The 20,397-nt window shown below is 47.9% G+C and overlaps 1 protein-coding gene across 2 annotated transcripts in view; it reads left to right on the top strand.

Moving 5' to 3' along the window:
- Positions 1–19,287, top strand: part of OSCP1 (organic solute carrier partner 1) — a 25,459-nt gene extending 6,172 nt beyond the window's left edge. The window contains exons 2-10 of one of the 2 annotated variants that reach the window (XM_008694390.2): positions 2,607–2,761; positions 6,829–6,996; positions 7,524–7,604; positions 14,886–14,989; positions 15,442–15,570; positions 16,113–16,182; positions 17,566–17,705; positions 18,654–18,717; positions 18,937–19,287. In XM_008694390.2, the coding sequence (XP_008692612.2) occupies positions 2,607–2,761; positions 6,829–6,996; positions 7,524–7,604; positions 14,886–14,989; positions 15,442–15,570; positions 16,113–16,182; positions 17,566–17,705; positions 18,654–18,717; positions 18,937–19,053 (1,028 nt within the window). In that variant the 3' untranslated portion in view covers positions 19,054–19,287. The remainder of the gene's footprint in view (positions 1–2,606; positions 2,762–6,828; positions 6,997–7,523; positions 7,605–14,885; positions 14,990–15,441; positions 15,571–16,112; positions 16,183–17,565; positions 17,706–18,653; positions 18,718–18,936) is intronic. The other variant, XM_008694391.2, reaches the window with a different exon arrangement.
- Positions 19,288–20,397: the final 1,110 nt, after the last annotated feature.

Here is a 20,397-nt window from a genome sequence, read left to right as displayed (position 1 = left end):
TGCCTCATGAAATTATGCAAAGCTCATGTGAGTGCCAAAAACTAACACCAAGACTGACCGACAGGTCTGCTTAAACCCATTTCTCAGGTTTAACTTAAATACGACGTGGGCTGCTTCCCTAGGACAGGGATAGCTTCCAGTTCCACTTTGTGCCCTGGTGTTTATCTCATGTCTGGTACAGATTTAGGCCCACCTCAACCAAGTGCTAGGTAAAGCACAGTGTGAGATGTAAACTTGTCAATTTGTGCCCCCATATTCTTTCCAAAGACTTAAATTCAAGAGGCGGAGCTCCGGGTACCAGGGACCAATCATCAAACTGCCATTTCCTCTTGGGGTCATTTGTGTTCAGTGCTCGGCCCACAGGGGCAGGGCGTGCTGTACTCTTAACAACAGGTGAACTTTCTGGTAGTTAGGGTGCAAGGACCCTATTCACTTCCCAAGGGGAAAGGCTTCATTTTGCTTTTCACTTTGCCAGAGTGACTAACCATGCCCCTGCAATTTTCTTTCTTTTAGAACTGATGTATTTGGGTCTAAGCTATTTTCATTGATACTGCTAGGGACTCAAAGACCTTAGAGAAACGGCTCAGCACCCAGGCAAATGGCAGCTTCTGTAAGCATTGACATAATCGGGGCTGATACTATCCTTCAACTGGAATCCTTCCTCTTGGGCACTCCTCTTTGCCCTGCATAAATCCGTGGGAAATTCTTCAAATTCTTTCTCTCAAGGCCTCGTGTGTGGCTTTTCATTTGTACCTATTTCCTTGCAAATTCTGCATTTGATACAGGCTATGGTAAGAAAAAGGTAGAAAACCCAGTTTCTTGCAGGTCCTTGCTTGCTTAGGTCAAGGACAAAAGACCATTCATGAAGCAAACCCAGAGAAGTTCCTATGTCTGCAAGCTGTCCACACTGCGGAAATGTTAGCGTGCATTAAGGGCAAGCTGCAATGGGTTCAAATTGTCAGATGTGAGAGGTACCCTGTGCTGGTAATGGATCTGGTTCTTCCTCACAAAGAGGATGGAGCCTCCAGTAAAGTCCAAGGTCAAGTGTGAGTTCAACACATCTGTAGGGAGTTAGTCATTTAGTTCTTTTGTGTCAAAATGTGGGGAATCCCCTCCCCCATCTCTGTAGCCCTTCCATATAAGATTTAAATACAACCAGCCCTCAGCTCCCCCTTGTCCCCAAAAATGCTCTTTGAGATGCCTTTTTCAAAAGATTTTATTTATTTATTTATTTATTTATTTATTTATTTATTTATTTATTTATAAGTAGGCTCCACACCCCGCGTGGAGCCCAGCACAGGGCTTGAACTCACAACCCTGAGATCAAGACCTGAGCTGAGATCAAGAGTCAAACATTTAACCGACTAAGCCACCCAGGCACCCCGAGATTTTATTTTTTTTTAAGTAATCTCTACACCCAAAGTGGGGCTCAAACTCACAACCCCACGATCAAGAGTCGTGTGCTCTACGAACTGAGCCAGCCAGGCACCCTGATGCTGGCTTGGCCCCCGGGTACTTCTATCAATTATTTAAAGTTGGACAGAGTGCCTGAAACCATGACCTGAATGAGCTACCTTGCCATCTGTCTCTAAAATACACGGTCACAACCAATCACCCGGTGCAAGAGAAAGGGGCATTTGTATCTTTCAGTGATAATCACTCGTGTTTAATAATTGATTTTGTATAATTATTGTAAGTCGTCAGTTTTCTGTCAGGTTTTAATGAATGTATATTCTCAGCATCCATATACTGTCACCCTTAGGCCGGGATATATCTGGCTCAATTCAGAATAATCTGTGTCCATACATACCTGTTCCTATTTCTTGTACCAGAGGGTTTTCCTAGCCTTCAACTAATATTATTTGAGTAGCACAAAATATCAACATGAACGAGTGAATGAAGAACTAGAATTATAGACACTTGATTTGGCACATGCCTTAGGATTTTTATTCTCACCAGATGGAAATTTTCCATTTGAACAAAATATAAGACAAAATATAATATCAATATTATAGATCAAATGTAGAAATTAAGACATTTTAAAATGGTGCTAATCTGAAGTACATGTCTTGTGGAAACATTAGAAATGTTTTCATCTCTAACCAGTGGGTAGACTTGTCTATTTTCATAGAATTTTTTTTCTTTAAAAAGAGTTAATTACCATTATTGGTCCCATTTTTATGAAATTTAATTTTAAGTAAAAACGTTATAGATGAGCTAAACAAACCAAAAAAAAAAAATGCTGTTTCTCATTTTAAGGAAGAGCTATAATCTAAAACGTTCATAGGAATCTTTTAAAGAAACATCTCCCCTATCATCAAGTGAGATAACGTACGTATCAAAATGCTTTATAACCACTGAAGCACAACATATCTGTACATTGTCACATTTATGCTTGCTCCGAGACAGTCCCATAAAGCACTCGGGACCCCGCTCTCTATCGGGACACCTGCGTGGTTTCTCCTGAGGGAGCAGATCTCACAGCACATCAGCACCCCCACTCTGCATAGACCCAGCTCCTGCATCCCGTTCATGTACAGAGAGCATCTCCTGCATAAAGCTTCCTCCGGCACCTTACTCAGCTGTATTCTCTCTTGTCTCTACAGTTCTGAATGACATCATCTCAACCATGTTCAATCGAAAGTTTATGGAGGAATTGTTCAAACCCCAAGAGCTCTACTCCAAGAAGGCCCTGAGGACCATCTACGACCGCCTGGCTCATGCCTCCATTATGAGGCTGAACCAGGCCAGCATGGATAAGGTGAGCAGACAGCTGCCTCCATCCCGTCGGTTGCATTTCTTGTACCTTTGGGGCATGAGCACAGACTGGGTCAAATGGGATGATATACGCAGGGGTGCCTTGCCAAAAAAAGGCACTTGTAAGTATCAGTTGTTGGTATTGAGTTCCGGAGTTAGAAAGAACCTGAAGTCATCCATCCCAACCCCTCTGATGTTAGTGTCATTCCACCTGCCCAAAGAGAGAGCTGGCATTCATGGCCGTATTTAGGAACACACACGTCAATCCAATGCAAGTGTCTAACCCTAAAAACTTTAATTCTGCTTCATTCTTAACAAATCTCAGCTCTGTGATGAGGAAACTGGGCATTTTTTTTTAAAGATTTTATTTATTTATTCGACAGAGATAGAGACAGCCAGCGACAGAGGGAACACAAGCAGGGGGAGTGGGAGAGGAAGAAGCAGGCTCCTAGCGGAGGAGCCTGATGTGGGGCTCGATCCCAGAACTCCGGGATCACGCCCTGAGCCGAAGGCAGACGCTTAACCGCTGTGCCACCCAGGCGCCCCGAAACTGGGCATTTTTAAAGCAAATTCAAAACTGCTCAGTCTTTACTTAGAACGTGAACATATTGGGGCACCTGGGCAGCTCAGTCAGTTGGGCATCAGCCTTCATCTCGGGTCATGATCCTGGGGTCCTGGGATCAAGCCCTATGTCGGGTGGGGCTCCCTGCTCAGCAGGGAGTCTGCTTCTCCTTCTCCCTCTGCCCCTCCCCCTGGCTCATGCTCTCTCACACTCTCTCTCTTAAATGAATGGATAAAATCTTTAAAAAAAAAAAAAAAGAACGTATCTATTTCTTTGGGAAACAAATTATCTGAGTTTTAAAATAATAATTCTAAATAAATAACGGCAGAGAATAGACAAATCTCCTATTCAAAAAACTCTCCAGTTCAGAATACAGATACCCCCTCCCTGTGTGGGGGCTATACTCAGTGACTTCCTTCCAAAGGGATGGTATGGAGAGGGAAGAGAACAGGTGATTTATAGTGGAGAAATGACAAACACTACAAGGTCAATGACAACGGTAATGAGTCATGTTGGTTGTATGCACCCTGGTACAGTGTGATGAGGATAGCACTCTATCTCCGCGGTCTTCCTTCCAAAAACCCACACCCCATTCCGATTGTGAGAAAAACATCAGACAGATGGGGCGCCTGGGTGGCTTAGTCGGTTAAGTGTCTGCCTTTGGCTCAGGTCATGATCCCAGGGTCCTGGGATCGAGCCCCGCATCGGGCTCCCTGCTCATGAAGAGCCAGCTTCTCCCTCTTCCTCTGCTGCTCCCCATGCTTGTGCTCTCTCGCTATCTCTCTCGCTGTCTGTGTTTAATAAATAAATAAAATCTTTTTTAAAAAAATCAGATAACATTTGGAGGTCATGTTACAAGTACCTGAGCAGTACTCAAAACTCTCAAGGCCACCAAAAACAAGGACAGTTAGAGAAATCATCACAGCCAAGAGAGAGAGGCCTAAGGAGACCTGATGACTAAATGTAATGGGTCCTGAAACAGAAACAGGACATTAGGGGAAAACTAATGACATCTAAATAAAATACGGACCTCAGTTACTTTTAATAATAGCAATAATAATAACAATTTTTAAATAATTCATTTTTTAGTTTCTTCATTATGTGAATTTTTTTTAATCCTGAGGACTGACGGTAAGTGCCAACTATACAAAATCCGTGCTCACTTCCTGCAGGTACCTGGCAATCTCAGGGAGCCATCTCCCTTTAACTGTGCCCTTACCTCCTCTCACTTACTTCTGGAAAGCTACTTTATCTCCTTGAGCCTCCATTTTCTCATCTATAAAATGGGGATAATAATAGCTCTTTCATCAGTTTCAGGATTCAGTCAGAAAACATAACACACAGAGGCCTGGCACATAATTGATGTTCGATCAATGGTGATCACCTCTACTCTGGTTGCTCTTCTCCTTCTGCTTTTAAGAAGGTTTAAGTTTCCATGGAGAAAGGACACAGAATTTGGAATCAAAAAACCTGGATTCAAGTCTTAGCTCTACCAGTTACTAGCTATAGACTCAATTTACTGAATAGCTCTGAACTTTCATTTCTTTATCTTCTGCCTGGTTTCATCCTTTATTCCTCTCATGGTGTCCTAGCCACAACAGGAGCTCAACATGTGATAATGATGGCAGAGAGTCCCAAGTCGATATCTTTAGTATTATACATTCCCCACACACACACCCCAGGGTATTCCTCGGTACTTCCCTCTCTAAATGAAATGTGTACCTGCATGTTGGAGAAATGGAATCATCTAGATAGTTCTAGCAAATGCCTTAGGATCTGAACGTCCTGAGTTCAAAGCTCACCCTGCCACTAATTACCAGCTATGTGAAATTAAGCTAGTCTCTTTATTTTTAAGCTGGGACTAGCATCTTCATCATAGAGTCCGTGTGAAGATTAAATGGGACCACACAAGGGGATGTGTGTGAGTGTGCTTAGCACTACCCTCCATGGGTGTAGATTATGGTCTCCATCCTGCATCGGTCTCACCCACAGCTTCTCTCCCAGACTGGTTCCTTCCCCCCATCCCCACCCCCACCCCACATCCCCCAGACTGCCCTGCCACTGGCAGTGTCAGCCTTCTCCAAGGCACCAGGTGGGAAACACTGTGGTCGTTTCGGACAGCCCTCGTCTTCGGCCCCAAACCTACTCAGGCAGTCGTCATATGTGACAGTTATTCCTTCGAAGAATCACAGGCGCTTCTTTTCCTGGCTTTTTCCGTGCCCACCATCTTTAGTCCAGGCCTTACATCTGGATTATTCCAGCAAAGTTTCTTTCAGTCTTGTCGTCCCTAGATGTTATTGTGCACCTATCTCCCCACCTCCAGCCTCCCTTCCATCGCATCTCATCATGGCCAGACTCACTAATCCGGCTTAACGATCACTTCCATCACGGCAGCTCAGAGAACTTCAGGAGCTCCCCTAGGCCCCACCATGTCTAGTCTGAATTATTTTGCCTGTCTTTCTAAAACTTTCTAATATTCTAGCCTTGCCATATTTATCCAACTGTGCTTCCCACCGACCCCGACACGAACTGCCCTCTCTTATCAGGCTGTTCGCCTCGTTCTCCCAGGAAAAGAGCACACTCGTTGCTGCCTCCGGACCCCCCTGCGCACCGTTCCCCTCACCTAGAACGCCTTTCCCCTCCCTCAGTCCGTGTGAACCTGTGCCTGCAGCCTTCTGCTTCCACAAAACCTATCTTGACCACTTTGGTCTGCAGCAGTGTCTCGCCTCCAATCATTCGCAGACGGTCAGACCACACATGGGCCTTGCCGATAGCTCATTAAGTATTGTTCATCATTTAAAATTTCTCTGACACAGTTGTAGAACTTCACACTCGCCTCCTGCACACACACTGTCTCCTTGACTCCTCTCAGCAGTTTAGCAATGACAGGAAATTAGGGAGTATTGTTTTAAGGTCTTATTTATTTATGTATTTATTTGAGAGAGAGAGAGAGAGCTCGAACTGGGGGAGGGAGAAGGGGAGAGAAGAATCTCCAGCAGACTCCACACTGAGCCTAGAGCCCGACACGGAGCTCGATTCCATGACTGTGAGATCATGACCTGAGGGGAAATCAAGAGTTGGCCACTCAACCAACTGAGCCACCCAGGCACCCCAGAGAATAATTTTTACACATGAGAGAATTCAGGCTCAGAGAGGCAAAGGGACGTGGCCAGGGCCATCCACATGTCAGCCGCAGCTGCAGAGGGCTGGTTTTTGAACTTTCTCTCTCCGAGGCCAGCACCCAGTCCGGGACCCCATGGCTGCCGATACTGTTCCAAATGTGTTCCCTCAGCAGCACACATAAGCTGACCAGAAACCCTGGTTTTCCCGGGAGTGCCCTGGTTTCTACCTGTTGTCCTGGCTTCATTATTCACATCATCCCCTTTTACACTCTTGGTTGGAGTGGTAACTGACATGGTCACCTGAGCTGTATGACATGGTTTTCAGTAAATTCTTGGCTGGCCGCTTGTGTGGAGGTGCTGACGTCTGCCTCTATATATTTCGTTCAGCTCTATGACCTGATGACTATGGCTTTCAAATACCAAGTACTGCTGTGTCCCCGCCCCAAGGATGTGTTGCTGGTCACTTTCAATCATTTAGACGCCATCAAGGGTTTCATCCAAGACTCCCCAGCCATCCAGCATCAGGTGGAGGAGACTTTCCGGCAGCTGACTGAAGTAAGCGGGTCACCGGGTCATCACCTCTCAGCCCCGTTCTTGTCCTCATTCCCCCGTGAAACACAGCCAGATTCTATGACAGACAGAACAGGATGAGGGATGGCAAAGCCTGCCGCTCTCCCGATAAATTCTAAACTCCTACGAGGATCCATTTTGGTCATGTAATAGGCATTACCACCTTAGGCCCTGTCACTGTCGCCTTCCACATCGGGAAAGCAACGACCCAGAGCATGGCTGTTGCCCCCCGACTTCTCTGAAAGGGAGCTGGCGGTGGACATTCTGCTAAATGTTGGGGAAGGGCCCCTGCAGGGCTGTGGGGAACAGGACGGGTGAAGTGTCCCCCTGCTCGGATGTGGCATGATGGGGTCAGCCGCGCTGGCTGTCCTGCTGCCCCTCTCACCCCTGCAGCTGAGTCTCCTGCCTGCTCCTCTGGCTCCCGCCCCCGAGCGCCCAGCTAGCCCTGCCTGTCTGCCCTTCTCATCTCACTTCTGGAAGTGAAGCACTTCTCTCTGCTTTGCCTCTGGCAGGTATATGGAGGACTCCCTGCCGGGGAGTTCCAGCTGATTCGCCAGACCCTCCTCATCTTCTTCCAGGACCTGCACATCCGGGTGAGTGAACGGGCGGCCCCGGGAGCACCCTGCCACTGCCGTCCGAGGGAAACAGGGTGCCAGGTGTTCAGGCAGAAGAGGGCTGAGGTTGCCCAGTTAGTGATTCCTCTGTGGTTGGCTCCATGATGATAAATTTTCTGATAACAAATCTCAGCAGTTTTGAAATGGACCAAGGAAGACAATGATACTGCCATTCCTTCCCAGTTACTTTATGTGTTCCTTTAAAATATGATTTATTCTCTTCTCCGGAGGAAACGTGTTCTCAAGGCTGCCAGCCTGATCTCCGTGATAAAGCCTTTTCTCAAACCATTAATATCCTTGACCTATCCAGTGTCTGATGCTGTCAGGAGGCTGCCCTCCCACCCCACGAAACCCACCTTTCCTGGACTCTCACAGCCCGTCCCGGCCTTCCCTTACCCCTCCCAGCTCTGAGCCCCTCACTCCTTCCTCCCCCTTTCCTTCACCTTCACCTAGGACTTCGGAGTCTCACCTACACCCTCCCCTTGCCCAGCCCTGCCACCTAGACCCCCATCTCCACCTGCTTGCTGAGCTCTCCATGACGAGGCGCCCACTGCCTCCAGTGTAAGGTCTGCAGCGAAACTCATCTCCAGAATTCCAGTCCTGCCCCCCTTCCAACTTCCCGATTTCTTTTGAGGTCCCCCCACTTCTTCAGTCAGCTCAGAAGCAGTGTCACCTTTGATTCCCCTTCTCTCATCTTCATCTCAAGTTCTACCGAGGCTGCCTTTTCAGGGTCCATGTCCTCTTTTCCCTTCCAGCTGCCCCTAGGCTGGCTCAGGCCCCCCTCTGCTTGTTGGCTGTTGCTCCCAGCTGACGCTGCCTCCTGACCCTTTCGGGCCTACTCAGGACAACTCTACATCCAACTTTTAAGAACACATTGCTGAGCCTCTGAATGTGGGGCCCGTCTCTCTGGGACAGGACTTCATTCCTCTGCATAACAACACGCTAAGGAAAGGGTGGGTGATAGGGCAAAATGAGCGGAGGCTCGGGAGTCGAACATCCTGGCGTCTGAATCCCAGCTCCCAACACAGCTCCATGACCTCTCTTGAGCCTTAGCTTCTTCATGTGAAAACTGGGCATGATGATGCCTAATTCCGAGCGTATAGCTGATGCGGCATGTGTAATACGTGTATGTGTCCAGTATAGAGAGCTTCCTTCCAGAAACTGGTCACAGGGATTACCTCCTGGTTGTAGAGAACCGCACGCAGGATGGGAATAAGACAGAGGCTTATGCTCCATTGTATACCCTTTAAACCTTTTGAATCTTGGACTTGCGTAGGCATCACACATTCACACAATACAATTCAAAAAACAGAAGCAATAAGAAGCACTTAGGGCCTGATCGTTATTTCCCTTCTGTGGACCAGGGAAGACAAACAGATCTCAACTCGGAGGCCAATTTTATGTTTAACCCTCATGAATAATTTTATTTGCTATGGATCGAGTAATAATAACACCAATATAAATTAAGATCTCTAATAGTCATCGATTAAAATAAAAAATATGAAAGTACAAATAAGATTAAGTTTTGTATTGCTTTAAAATATGGAAAACCCTGCATCAGATTCTTGTCAAAATGGTGCCTATTTGGACACTGTTTTATGGACTGTAGTCATACGAGCAGCCATATTGCTTTCTCCGTTCTGACAAGATAAAATTCATTATAATGAAAAAAGACACTCCGAATAATAAGTTTATAACAAAATCATTAAAATATATTAAACTACAAAATATATTAAGCTTTAATTGCTAAATAGGCAAGCAATGAAACATCAGAATGTTCATAAAGAAAAATAGAAATCACATATCCTGACAACATTCAGCCATGGCTCTGTGACACTTGGCTGGTCTTCCGAGTCTGGTCTTGAATGGTATTTCTGCTCAGCCACAATTTGTGATTGCCTCTGCGGATTTTCTCTGTTTTCAAAACAGCCTTGGTAGTCTTTAGATTAGTCAGTAAAACCAACTAACTAGGGGCGCCTGGGTGGCTCAGGCGGTTAAGCAGCTGCCTTCAGCTCAGGTCATGATCCCAGGGGTCCTGGGATTGAGCCCCACATCGGGCTCCCTGCTCAGTGGGAAGTCTGCTTCTCCCTCTGCCTCTGCCCCTCCTCCCTGCTTGTTCTCTTTCTCTCTCTCTCTCTCTCAAATAAATAAAATCTTAAAAAAAAAAAAAAAACTAACTGAATCAAGACAACACAGGTCTGATCTAACACTCCCTTGCTCACTGTTTAACCAAAGCAAATACAAAACGCCTCATCCTGATAGCCACAGCTTTCTGTGGTCTCAAGAAACAACCTGAAGTGGTCTGAATGTGCTCAAGGGCCTGACCTGCCCTGGGGCCTGGCCAGAGACTGCCCGAAGACCACTTCCACGTGGAACCCAGAGCAGTTCTTTACAACCATCCCAACCCCCAACCCCCTCCGCCCTCTAGTTCTTCCAGGGTTGCCTCCACAAGGACAGCCACCTCAGGTCGCCCACCCTCTCCTGTGCTGTCATTCCCATTCATGCTTCCTTCCCTCGTGGACTTTCCTCGCGGGCTTCCCGTTGTTTCAGTCATCAGAAAACATCATTCCATCTTCTCCTCTTCGTAGAATGTTCCCTAATACCTCCCCTCCATGATCCACTCCACTTGGAAATATTTCATGCCTGTAAAACTCGTCAGGCTAACACATGTTTATAGAGTGCACTGTTTGCAGTGTTAGAGATACATAGGTGAACACGACTGAGGCCCTGCCTTAACGAGGATCTACGCTAGTAGAGACAGGGAGGATAAGTAAGTCATGTTCTTGTTCTGGTAACTTTAGAAAGAGGCAAGATAAGGTAAAGTTATAAAGGTCAACAGGGAGAGATATCGCGTGAGACCGGCGCTGTCCGATAGCACTTTCTGTGATGATGGAGAGGTTCTCTGTCTGTGCTGTCCAATACGATAGTCACTGGCCACCTGGGGCTATTGAGCACTTGAAATACGGCTAGTGTCTGAGAAACTGAATTTTTAAGTTAGCTTCATTTTATTTGTTTTGAAGATTTTATTTATTTATTTGTCAGCGGGAGAGCGTGCACTAGCAGGGGGAGGGGCAGAGGGAGAAGCAGACTCCCCGCTGAGCAGGGAGCCCAATGCAGGACTTGATCCCAGGACCCTGAGATCATGACCTGGGCCGAAGGCAGATGCTTAACCAACTAAGCCACCCAGGTGCCTCTAGTGCAGCTTAATTTTAATAGCCACACTTGACTAGTGGCTACTGTAGGGGACAGCACATCCTTAGATGACAGAGTTAGAGTTAAGTCAAGGGCAGGCTTTCTGAGGACAGACATTTTAGTTGAGAATGTAACTAACAAAGATCTCAGGGAAGCGCATCTACATGGAAGGGACAGCAAGTTCAAAGGTCCTGAGACAGAAAAAGCACGATGTGTTCCTTGGACAGAGAGGAAGCCAGTGTGAGTGAAGCCCGTCTAGGCAGGAGTGCTACAGTTCACAGGTGTAGTGTGCAGCGTGGGCTCTAACTAATCAGACCAGACGCCAGTCATAACCAAACTAGTACCGACCAGCACACTTAGCTTTATACCCTAGTGAGGAGTTTGTTCTAAGAGTAAAGAAAACATTTCAGGCATCCTAAGGTGAGTGGTAACATGATCTGTTTTGTGTTCTGGAAGGTGGACTGCATGGGACAAGGGCGGAGGTAAGACAGCAGTGAGGACACTATTGTAGAAATCTAGGTAGAAAGTGAAAGTTCTTGGCGTAGGTGCTGCCAGTGGGGCTAGTGAGAAGTCGTCACATCTGGGGTATCCCTTCAGGGCAAGAGGAGTAAGACTTACTGAGAAATTGAACGTGGGGAGGAAGGAAAAGAAGAATGAAGAATGACTACTATGTTTTTGGCCTGGGCAGCTGCTGGTGTCTGGTGCCACTGAGAGGGGGAAGGACTGAGGGAAGTATATTTGGGTAGAAAAATTAATTAACTCTAAGTCTGATTTGCCTATTAGACATGCCAGTAGCAATGTCAAACAAGCAACTGCATATGCAAATCGAGAGCCCAGAGGAGAGATTATCAGCGTACACCATAGAGATGGCATTTGAGGGCTTCTGGCTCTTGGTGGAGGCTGGTCATTCGCCCTCATCCACTGGTAGGGTGTGAGAAGCAGGGTCGGCATTCTCCCACCTGCCCCCTCGCTTTCAGATCATCATTCTCCTGCCCTCACCAACATGCCCCTCCTCTAGTGAGGCCAGACCAGCAACCACAGCACCGGGCAAAGCCCTGCACTCATCACTCACTGCTGAAACTGCCCACCAGGCCACCCCCCCCTCCGTGTTCCCGGGGCCTGCACATCCCTGGCTCCCTTGCCTCCTGGCCCCCAGAGCCCTGCCACCACCCTGGGGAACGCAAATGCTCAGAGACATGCCTCATCCAGCACTCTGGCCCCACAGCTCTGTGACCTTCATTTCCTCTTTCAGAAAGCCGTCAGGAACTCATTAGAGAAGGGGAAAAGGCAGCAAGGGCCTTACAGATGTTTGGTTTTAAAACAGAAGAGTGGTCCGTGCTACCTAAGAGAATCAGAAAAGTCAGGGCGCCTGGCCGGCTCAGTCGGTGGAGCGTGTGACTCTTGATCTCTGGGTTGTGAGTTCAAGCCCCACGTTCGGTGTAGAGACTACTTAAATAAATTTTAAAAAAAGAAAAAACGAAAAGTCTTCATAGAGGATCTGATATCTTTTTTTAAAAACGGATTTTCACAGGCCCATGGGAAATCAGGAGAGGGGTTAACTGGACACGCAAGGGGGAGGACACCATCTCAATAAAGGCATGAGGCACGTAACCACCTGGTGTGTCTGGTGGTGCAGGGGTGCAGAAGGCGGCAAGCGTCTGGGCGTGTCTGGAACGTAGGATTCAAGGAGGAACATGGCTACAGAGAAGAACAAGGCCCAACTGGACATTATCTGGCAGGCAGTAGAGAGCCACTGAAGCAGGCGAGGGACATGGTCAGACAGAAGTTGAGGAGTCTCTTCAGCAGCCAATTGGAGGAGGGATCACAACTGCATGAGAGGGGAGGCAGGGAGGCCAGCTCGGAGGCACCTGCGGTGGCCAAGTCAGAGACGACAAAGGTCTGCACTAGGGACCGGAGTGGAGAGAAGGGACCAGACACCAGGCGTGATCACTGGAGAGGCAGGGCTTGACGACTGAATAGACATGGGATGGTGGGGTCAGGGGAGCTCAGATTGCTGGCTTGGTGCCCTGGGGGCGTCATCTGCTACGATTGGGAACACCAGAGGAGGATCAGGTTTGGGAAGGCAAATGGTGCGCCCTGTTCTGAACAGGGTGAATTTGAGCTGCACCCTACGGAACCTGTAGGTGGACTCGTGTAATAGGCAGTGGGCTAGATGCATCAAGCGCCCAGGGAAGAAGGCTAAGTGGCAGCTCGGGATCTGGGAGCCATCAGCGCGGAGGTGAACACTGGGAATAGATGGCGGGGGGGGAAGGGTGGAGTAAGAGGAGAAGGACAGGGGAGAGTCACACGTACAGCTGAGGGCCAGCAGAGGGGCTGGGCAAGCAGACAGACCCCACAGTCCCATCCAGCCAAGGGCAGGTTGTTGGGTCAAACACAGCTACACACTGGACTGAAGCGTGTACATTCCAGACCTGCTGTGACATAGTCAACCTTGTTAGAATTGGGCTTCCAGAGTGTCTAGCACATATATATTCCCACTTCTGCAAATTTTCTTTCTCCATGCTCGTATTCACATCCCTTGGTCACAGAATCTCAAGGTTAAAAATTCCTTAACAGTCGTCCAGCCAAACCTTCCAATCAAACCAGTTTATACATCCCCCCCAAAACATGCCTTGTGCCCTCCCACCTCTGCTTCTAAAATGTCTTCACACCCACCTTCCTCTAGGCCCAGCTCCAAGAACCCACAGTTACCCCTACCCCCATGCCTGTGGTCATTCTCTTCAGTGGGTTACTTAATGTATATGCTACCCAGCATCTCCCGCTTTCTACTGTCCCTGTTTCCAATTTTATGCTTGGGTCCTGTGCCAGTTAGACTGTAATACTGAGAGTAGAAGCTACCATGTATTGAGTACTCACTATGTGTCAGACTCTGTGATAACTGCCTTTTCATTATCTGATTAAGCAGATAACACTAGCCCATTGAATAGATGCTATTATTACCCCTAGTTTACCAAAGAGAAAACCAATGCACAGAAAGGTTGTGTAACTTACCCAAAGCCCAGAGCCAAGGAGTGGCCCAGCTGGGGCATGAGCCACGCCAGTGTGACAGCAGCGGGCCAAACTGCCAGCTCGTGAGTTCTTAGCGCTTCGCATTGTCACTCATTTGCCCGCAACAGATGCTTACTTTTGAGGATATTACAAATATAATCTTGTAGCATTTTAGAGTTTGAAGGGATCTTCAAATTTATCTCATTTTACAGATGAGGAAGCCATGATCCAATAAAACTGATTAACTGCTACAGCCTTTATGGGATTTAATCTGACCCTGACCTTGACACAAAGGATGCAAACCACGGGGCCCCCCCCCGCTGGCTCAGTCCATAGAGCATGCGACTCTTGATCTCCAGGTTTTGAGCTTGAGGCCCACGTTGGGTATAGATATACAGAGTACTTAAAAAAAAAAAAAAAAGAAAGTACTATACAAACTAGGGAGTAGAAATAGCATAATGTGGTGTTTTCAGTCCCATAGAAAACCTTCAGACTCTAATGCCAACAGAAGCCACGTGCTCTGGCCCCTTCCCACCAGTCCAGCACATGGCCAAAAGATTGGGCTCCAGAGCCAGAAACACAAGGGTTGAATCCTCAGTTCTGCCCCTTCCGAGCTGGCTGGCCTTGAGAAAGCGTCTCAACCTCGGGGCTGCCGATTCCTCATCTGTAAAATGGAGGTTCTGATAGCTCCAGCCTCACAGATGTCTGGAAAGTTCCGCAGGGAACCAAGGAATGGGTGCGGAGTTAGTTTTGAATCCTGGCCCTGTCTCTTACTATTCTCTTCAGGCGAGTCACCTCAGTCTGGGAGCCTCAGCTTCCTCATCTCTAAAATGGGGGTAATACAGTTCAGCTGGAAGACTTGCTATGCCCTTCCAAAGAAGGTCTGTTTGTAACAACACCGTAACTCTCCAGGGCCAGTCATGCTGAGTCTTTCTCTCTCGTGGTTATAAATTCACTAGGTAACATCCCCAAGCCATTATACATTTCCCATCCTGCGAGTGCTTATGTCTAGGAAAATATACCAAGAAAAATGACAGTGAGTATATTTTTTTTTTCCAGGTATCCATATTTCTAAAGGACAAAGTCCAGAATTCTAATGGTCGCTTTGTGTTGCCAGTGTCCGGGCCCGTTCCCTGGGGAACTGAAGTTCCCGGACTCATCAGGTGAATTCTCAACTGTAATGGTCAGACCAGCGTTTGGGGTGCCAGGAAACCAACATGTGGGCCACCACAGAGAACGCGGCCCTGCTGGGTCCCCCGCTTCCTTCAGTAGAGCATGGCAGTGAGAAGGTCAGGTTCTCACCCCAGCTGTGCCACTGAGCAGACACCTGAGGCCAACCACCCAGTTCTTCAGGATTCACTTCCTCATCTATTAAATGGTTGCTGTGAGGGTGAATAAGATAATAATGCTCTAAAGTGCTTGCACAGCACCTGGCACGTAACATGTACTTGGTAAATAGCATTATTATTGCATTATTATTATTATTGCTGCAACCAGCATCTTTATCTTGAAAGAGTGCATGAATTCCTTTTTGTCCCATAGTACAAAGAATAAAGAAGCCTCCAGGACTCCCCAAGCTTGGAGAACCTTCCATCATGTCATATTTGTATTGTAGAATGTTCAACGACAAAGGCAAAGAAGTGAAGAAGGTAGAGTTCAAGCACGGTGGGCACTATGTCACTGCACCAAAAGAAGGTTCTTTTGAACTTTATGGAGACCGAGTCCTGAAACTGGGAACCAATATGTAAGCAAATTCTCCCTCCCTGAATGAATGAATTCAAGTCCGAGGGAGGTCACTTCACTTAAAAAACCAGCTTGACTTCCGCTATGAAAATCCCTGCTGACAAGTGAAATCATTTCCCCTCAGATACAGTGCATGCAGAGCCCTGACATTTTCAGAGGGCCCCCAACATTTCCCAACATAAGGCAACTCACCAGGCTGAAAAGATAAGTCATTGTAAATAGCCACGGAAGAGAACCAGCCCAAACCCGTGTCGCGGTGGAGGTCAGAAAGGCAAGGCCTGCACATTGTGCTCACCCTTTTTGCAGTAATATACGTTCCTTTGCCAGAAAAGCCATTTCCACGCAGCTTTGCGGGTATTTTTCTCTGGTAAAGCGTGAAATCTGAGTGGTTGACACCCACTTAGTTATATTCTGTACTCCCAGCACATTTTTGGATGCTTTTTAATGTCTCAAAACAAAAGTTACGTGCTATATTTATGAGTTAGAAGGAAGTCGGTGTGAAAGGGCCAGACAATGTTTTCACGGTTTTCCGTTGGTAACCAGGTACAGTATGAACCGGCCCGTGGAAACCCACATGTCTGGAGCTTCCAAAAGCTTAGCTTCCCGGACACAGGTGAGCCGCTGCCTTCCTTCTTCACCTTCAGAGCTATTTCTCGACACAGAAATCTAGATGGGGAGGGGGGTGGAAACTCTAGACTTCAAAGCTAGCCAGCATTTCCCTCGGTGTTTGCAATCTTCTCAGTTCGGCCTTACAAGTACAAAGGTTTTTAATTGTAGTTTCTCATGAAGACTTCCAGTGATCTGACTAATTAGGTAATTTTAGGCTTGGCTCAACCACCATAATTAAGCTGGAACCACACACCAGGCCACGTGAAATAGCATTGTTCCAGTGCCACTGGGTCTGTGGTTGCTGAGTCCAGTACTCCTGTGTCTTCTGATCATTACAGCAACCCTTTTCAGCGCGACCCTGTATAATGCCATGGTAGCTAAGTTCAAAATGGGGTTTTAGATTCTCCGAATTCCATCTTTACAAATTCTCACAGAAGTAGCTACTAGCTTGCTCTAGGACAGATCAGGAAATATTCAGTTATTTGGCAAACAGTTACTGAACTACTTCTATGGGCTGGGAACCCAGGGACACAAAGCTGGCTTAGAAGGAGAAATGGGCATGCAGATCAAGGTGTCAGTATAAGCAAAGGCACCAAGGGACAAAAGAGCAGAGTGGTATTTGGGGGAAGCAGGGAGGCCGTGTCTCTCCCACATGGCTAGATCTTAATGCAACTGAGGCAGGTGGCCAGAGATTCTCCTATACCAGGACAGCGGGGCCTGATTGCAAAGGGGCTTAAGCAATTTGAACTTCGCCATTTAGGCAAGAGGCAGAGGGGTCTATCTCCAGCGAGGAAGAAGTGAGAGAACTCTAGGTAACTGGCAGCAGAGTGACCAAAAAAAAAAAAAAAAGCAGAAGAGGCAGAGCAGGGGGCAGCTGGGTTAGAGGAGCCGGGCTTGGAAGGAGGGGTGAAGGTTGAGTGGGGCCAGACAGCAAGAGGAGGAAATGGATCCCAGGTGTGTTCACCACGGTCACCACCTGAGGGCAGTGTGGTAGCTCCTATGGAAGGAGTGCCGTTGGCCCTGGGCCCTTTGCTGAGGCTACTAGTAAAAGCCCAGGAAGTAGATCGATGGAAGAGGAAGCAGTGTTCTTCTCCTTCAAGGAGGAAGGTCGTCTGAGGAGAATGGGGATGCCTAGGGCACTCCACTCATCTTGAAAGTGTGAGAATCTGGTTTGCTGCCTTGCTAAGAGTCCTTCTGCTTCTGATGTGGATTATTTCTGTTTGGGTTAAGCCTATTTTCTATGCTTTATTTGGACACAGTTCTTCCCAGGATAATTTAAACAGTTATTGTTCTGCCTGGTCCTATAATACCGCCGCGGGTCTCTGGGGTCTCAGCAGGAAATGTGATCACCTTCATGTGGCCAAAAGTCATGCAATTGTTTCTGCAGGAAAGCATTGCTCCAAACCCTCTTGCTAAAGAAGAGCTGAATTTCTTGGCCAGGCTAATGGGAGGAATGGAGATTAAGAAACCCAGTGGCCCTGAGCCAGGATTCCGGTTGAATCTCTTCACCACCGATGAAGAGGAGGAGTATGTTTTAAAACCTGTTTCTTACAAGGCATATCTAAAATTCCTAAGTGTGATAATAACCAAAAAATGGCCATTATAAACCAATGACACTCATAAATACAGACGTAAAGGTCACAGAGGAAAAACCAGCAAATTAAATAACCTAGTTAAAGAAGAATCCACCAGTATTAAATAGTCTGACCCTTCTGGATGCATTCAAGAAATAGTTCTAATGTTTTACTTAGCAAAACATAGCTGAACAAGAAGTATTGGAAGTCAAGATAATCATAGTAAGAAAAATCTGTTAAGAAACCAGAGGGGAGTCAGGGCCTGATGGCTTTGGGATAAGGCAGTCTCCCGCAAAACCAAAAGGGAGAGTAATCCACCCAGGGTTCTACAGAGCTTTACAGTTTATAGAGCACTTTCACACCATTATCTCACGTGATCCTCCTCGCAACCAGATATTTGGGGTGGGGGTCACCTTCTATTTCCGTATCCATTGAACTAACTTCTGTGTGACAAATACTGTGGTAAGTGCTGGGAACACAAAGTTGGGAGCGTAAGACCCGGAGCCCGTCCTCAGGAGCTCGCAGGGTAGGAAGAGAACATACCGGACACGAGTTATTTCAGGGCCATGTCATAAATGCTGTAGTGGAGGACACAGTGATTGACTTTGCTTCAGCAGACGGAGGGAGCTGGCATCCGGGCTTGGTCTTGCAGTTTGCCAAGCAGAGGAAGGGGAAAAAGCATTCTTGGCCCAGTTCAGTACATGCAAAGGCACAGAGACAGACAAGGGCTTGACTTTCTGGAGCATAGGGTGCTCTGCCTGGGGAAAGGGCGGAAAGCTGAAGGGAAGTGGCAGAAGCTGAGGCAGAAAAAAACAGGCTGCCAAATTATCAGATGCCAGTGTGCCACACTGGCAGGGATACAGCCCTAACCTTTGGCCCGTTTCTCTACCACCTCCTGCAGACAGGCAGCGCTAACCAGGCCAGAAGAGTTATCCTATGAGGTTATCAACATACAAGCTACGCAGGTGGGTGCAGGCGATGACACGGGCCAAGCGTCAGTCCCTCCTCATCTCCTGCTGACCTGAACGTCCCAGGCCCTCGCTTCTCTCTCATCAGCATGTATCCAGAGTCCCTATTCTGACACACATCACAGTGGTGGGACAAAAATTCAACACCATCTGCTCGGAGAAGCCGCCATGCTGACACAGCCCCTTCTCGGCCTTGCTCTCTCACTTCTCCAACAGGACCAGCAAAGGAACGAGGAGCTGGCTCGCATCATGGGGGAGTTTGAGGTCACGGACCAGCCGAGGCAGAGCGCCAGCAAGGGGGACGATCTGCTCGCCATGATGGATGAGTTATAGCTGTGCCAGCCCGGCACACCCCTCCGGCCCCCCATGAGACAGGCTGCCTGATAAGGACCCCAGGGATGCCACAGGGAGCACAATGATGCTGCTGGTTTTCTCCCGAGTGAGCAGTTACCTCCCGTTCCCGTTTATGTTGTAACGAGCTACAAGTCTCCCTCAAGGAGCACCGGGTCTGGAAGGCATACGCACACCCATGTTTTCAGCAAAATAGATTCTGGCTTTTAAATTGGACCTTTTCCATTTTCTTCTGGTTTTATGGCAACCATCCAAAAGCACCCTGGGCTGTAGGTTCAAGCGTCAGAGTCGCTGAGCCGGCGTGCCTGTTGCCGCATTCAATTTAGCTTTCCTCCGGACACCTGCTGCCCACAGATGCCTGTCTGCGAATCATCGCGGAACTTCAGAGCTTCCTGGGAGGTACTCGGCCTTGTGAGTGAGATTGAAATAGGTGGGAAAGGCGGTTGGGGCCCAGTTTAGACAGTCCTCCTCTGCCCGGCACCCTGGAAACTGTAACCTCAGAGGCTAAGAAAGCCAGGCCATGACAGGGAACACGCAGCTGGGCCCCACTCGGAGCAGGTGGGTGTCCGTTGTTCTCTGCACATCTCGATATCCGTATGTGGGGTGGGCTTATCCCATATGGAAATGCATACCAAGGAAACGGTTTGCTTGATATGTACGCCTCACCCCCAGTGTCTTCCTTAGTCACTTAGCGTTCTTGCCTTCTAAAGATCCCCCAGCATGAGACGGGCCTTGACATCTATCTCCACTTCCCCCTCAGTGGCCGGGCAGAGCCTTAAGTGAGTGCGATACGTGGAAGCCACTTTCCCTTCCACGGGCCAGATGAGTTACTTCCCCTGGCAGGAGGCCAAGTCTAATAAGATCCATGTAAAATATCTCAGGCCAGGGCTGCCCTAATTGCTTCGGGAAGGAGCATTAGCCCTCCACCACATGCCCATCCTGGACGGAGTAACTGGCAGGCTCAGAGCCAGCCAGCATCTAGAGGTCAAGTCCATTGAGTCCCATGGAGGGAATATCCAGAATGGCAGAAGGCAAGAGAGAAACGGAGCTAAGCTGGTCATTGCCTGAGATGGAGCCCACCACAGGGACCACTCGGGCCCCTCACGCGTGGCAAGAGTGGAGGCAGATGTGGTTCTGGAATGTGAGGGCCAGGGAAGCTGTCCTTAGCCTGCCTAAGGCATAGTGTTTGGATACAGAAAGATAAATCACCAAATGAACTTATGTTGCTTCCTACTGATGAGAGTTACACTTCTCACCTGCAGAACCGCAGAAGGTCTCTTAGAAAGGAGAAGCATATCGTGCCGTAAGCTGCTTGTTACAGCTTAC

The sequence above is a fragment of the Ursus maritimus genome, unplaced genomic scaffold, assembly GCF_017311325.1.
Source record: "Ursus maritimus isolate PB19 unplaced genomic scaffold, ASM1731132v1 scaffold_32, whole genome shotgun sequence".
Classification (NCBI taxonomy): domain Eukaryota; kingdom Metazoa; phylum Chordata; class Mammalia; order Carnivora; family Ursidae; genus Ursus; species Ursus maritimus.
Note: the sequence above shows the minus strand (reverse complement) of the source record. Positions and strands in the feature narration are given on the sequence as shown.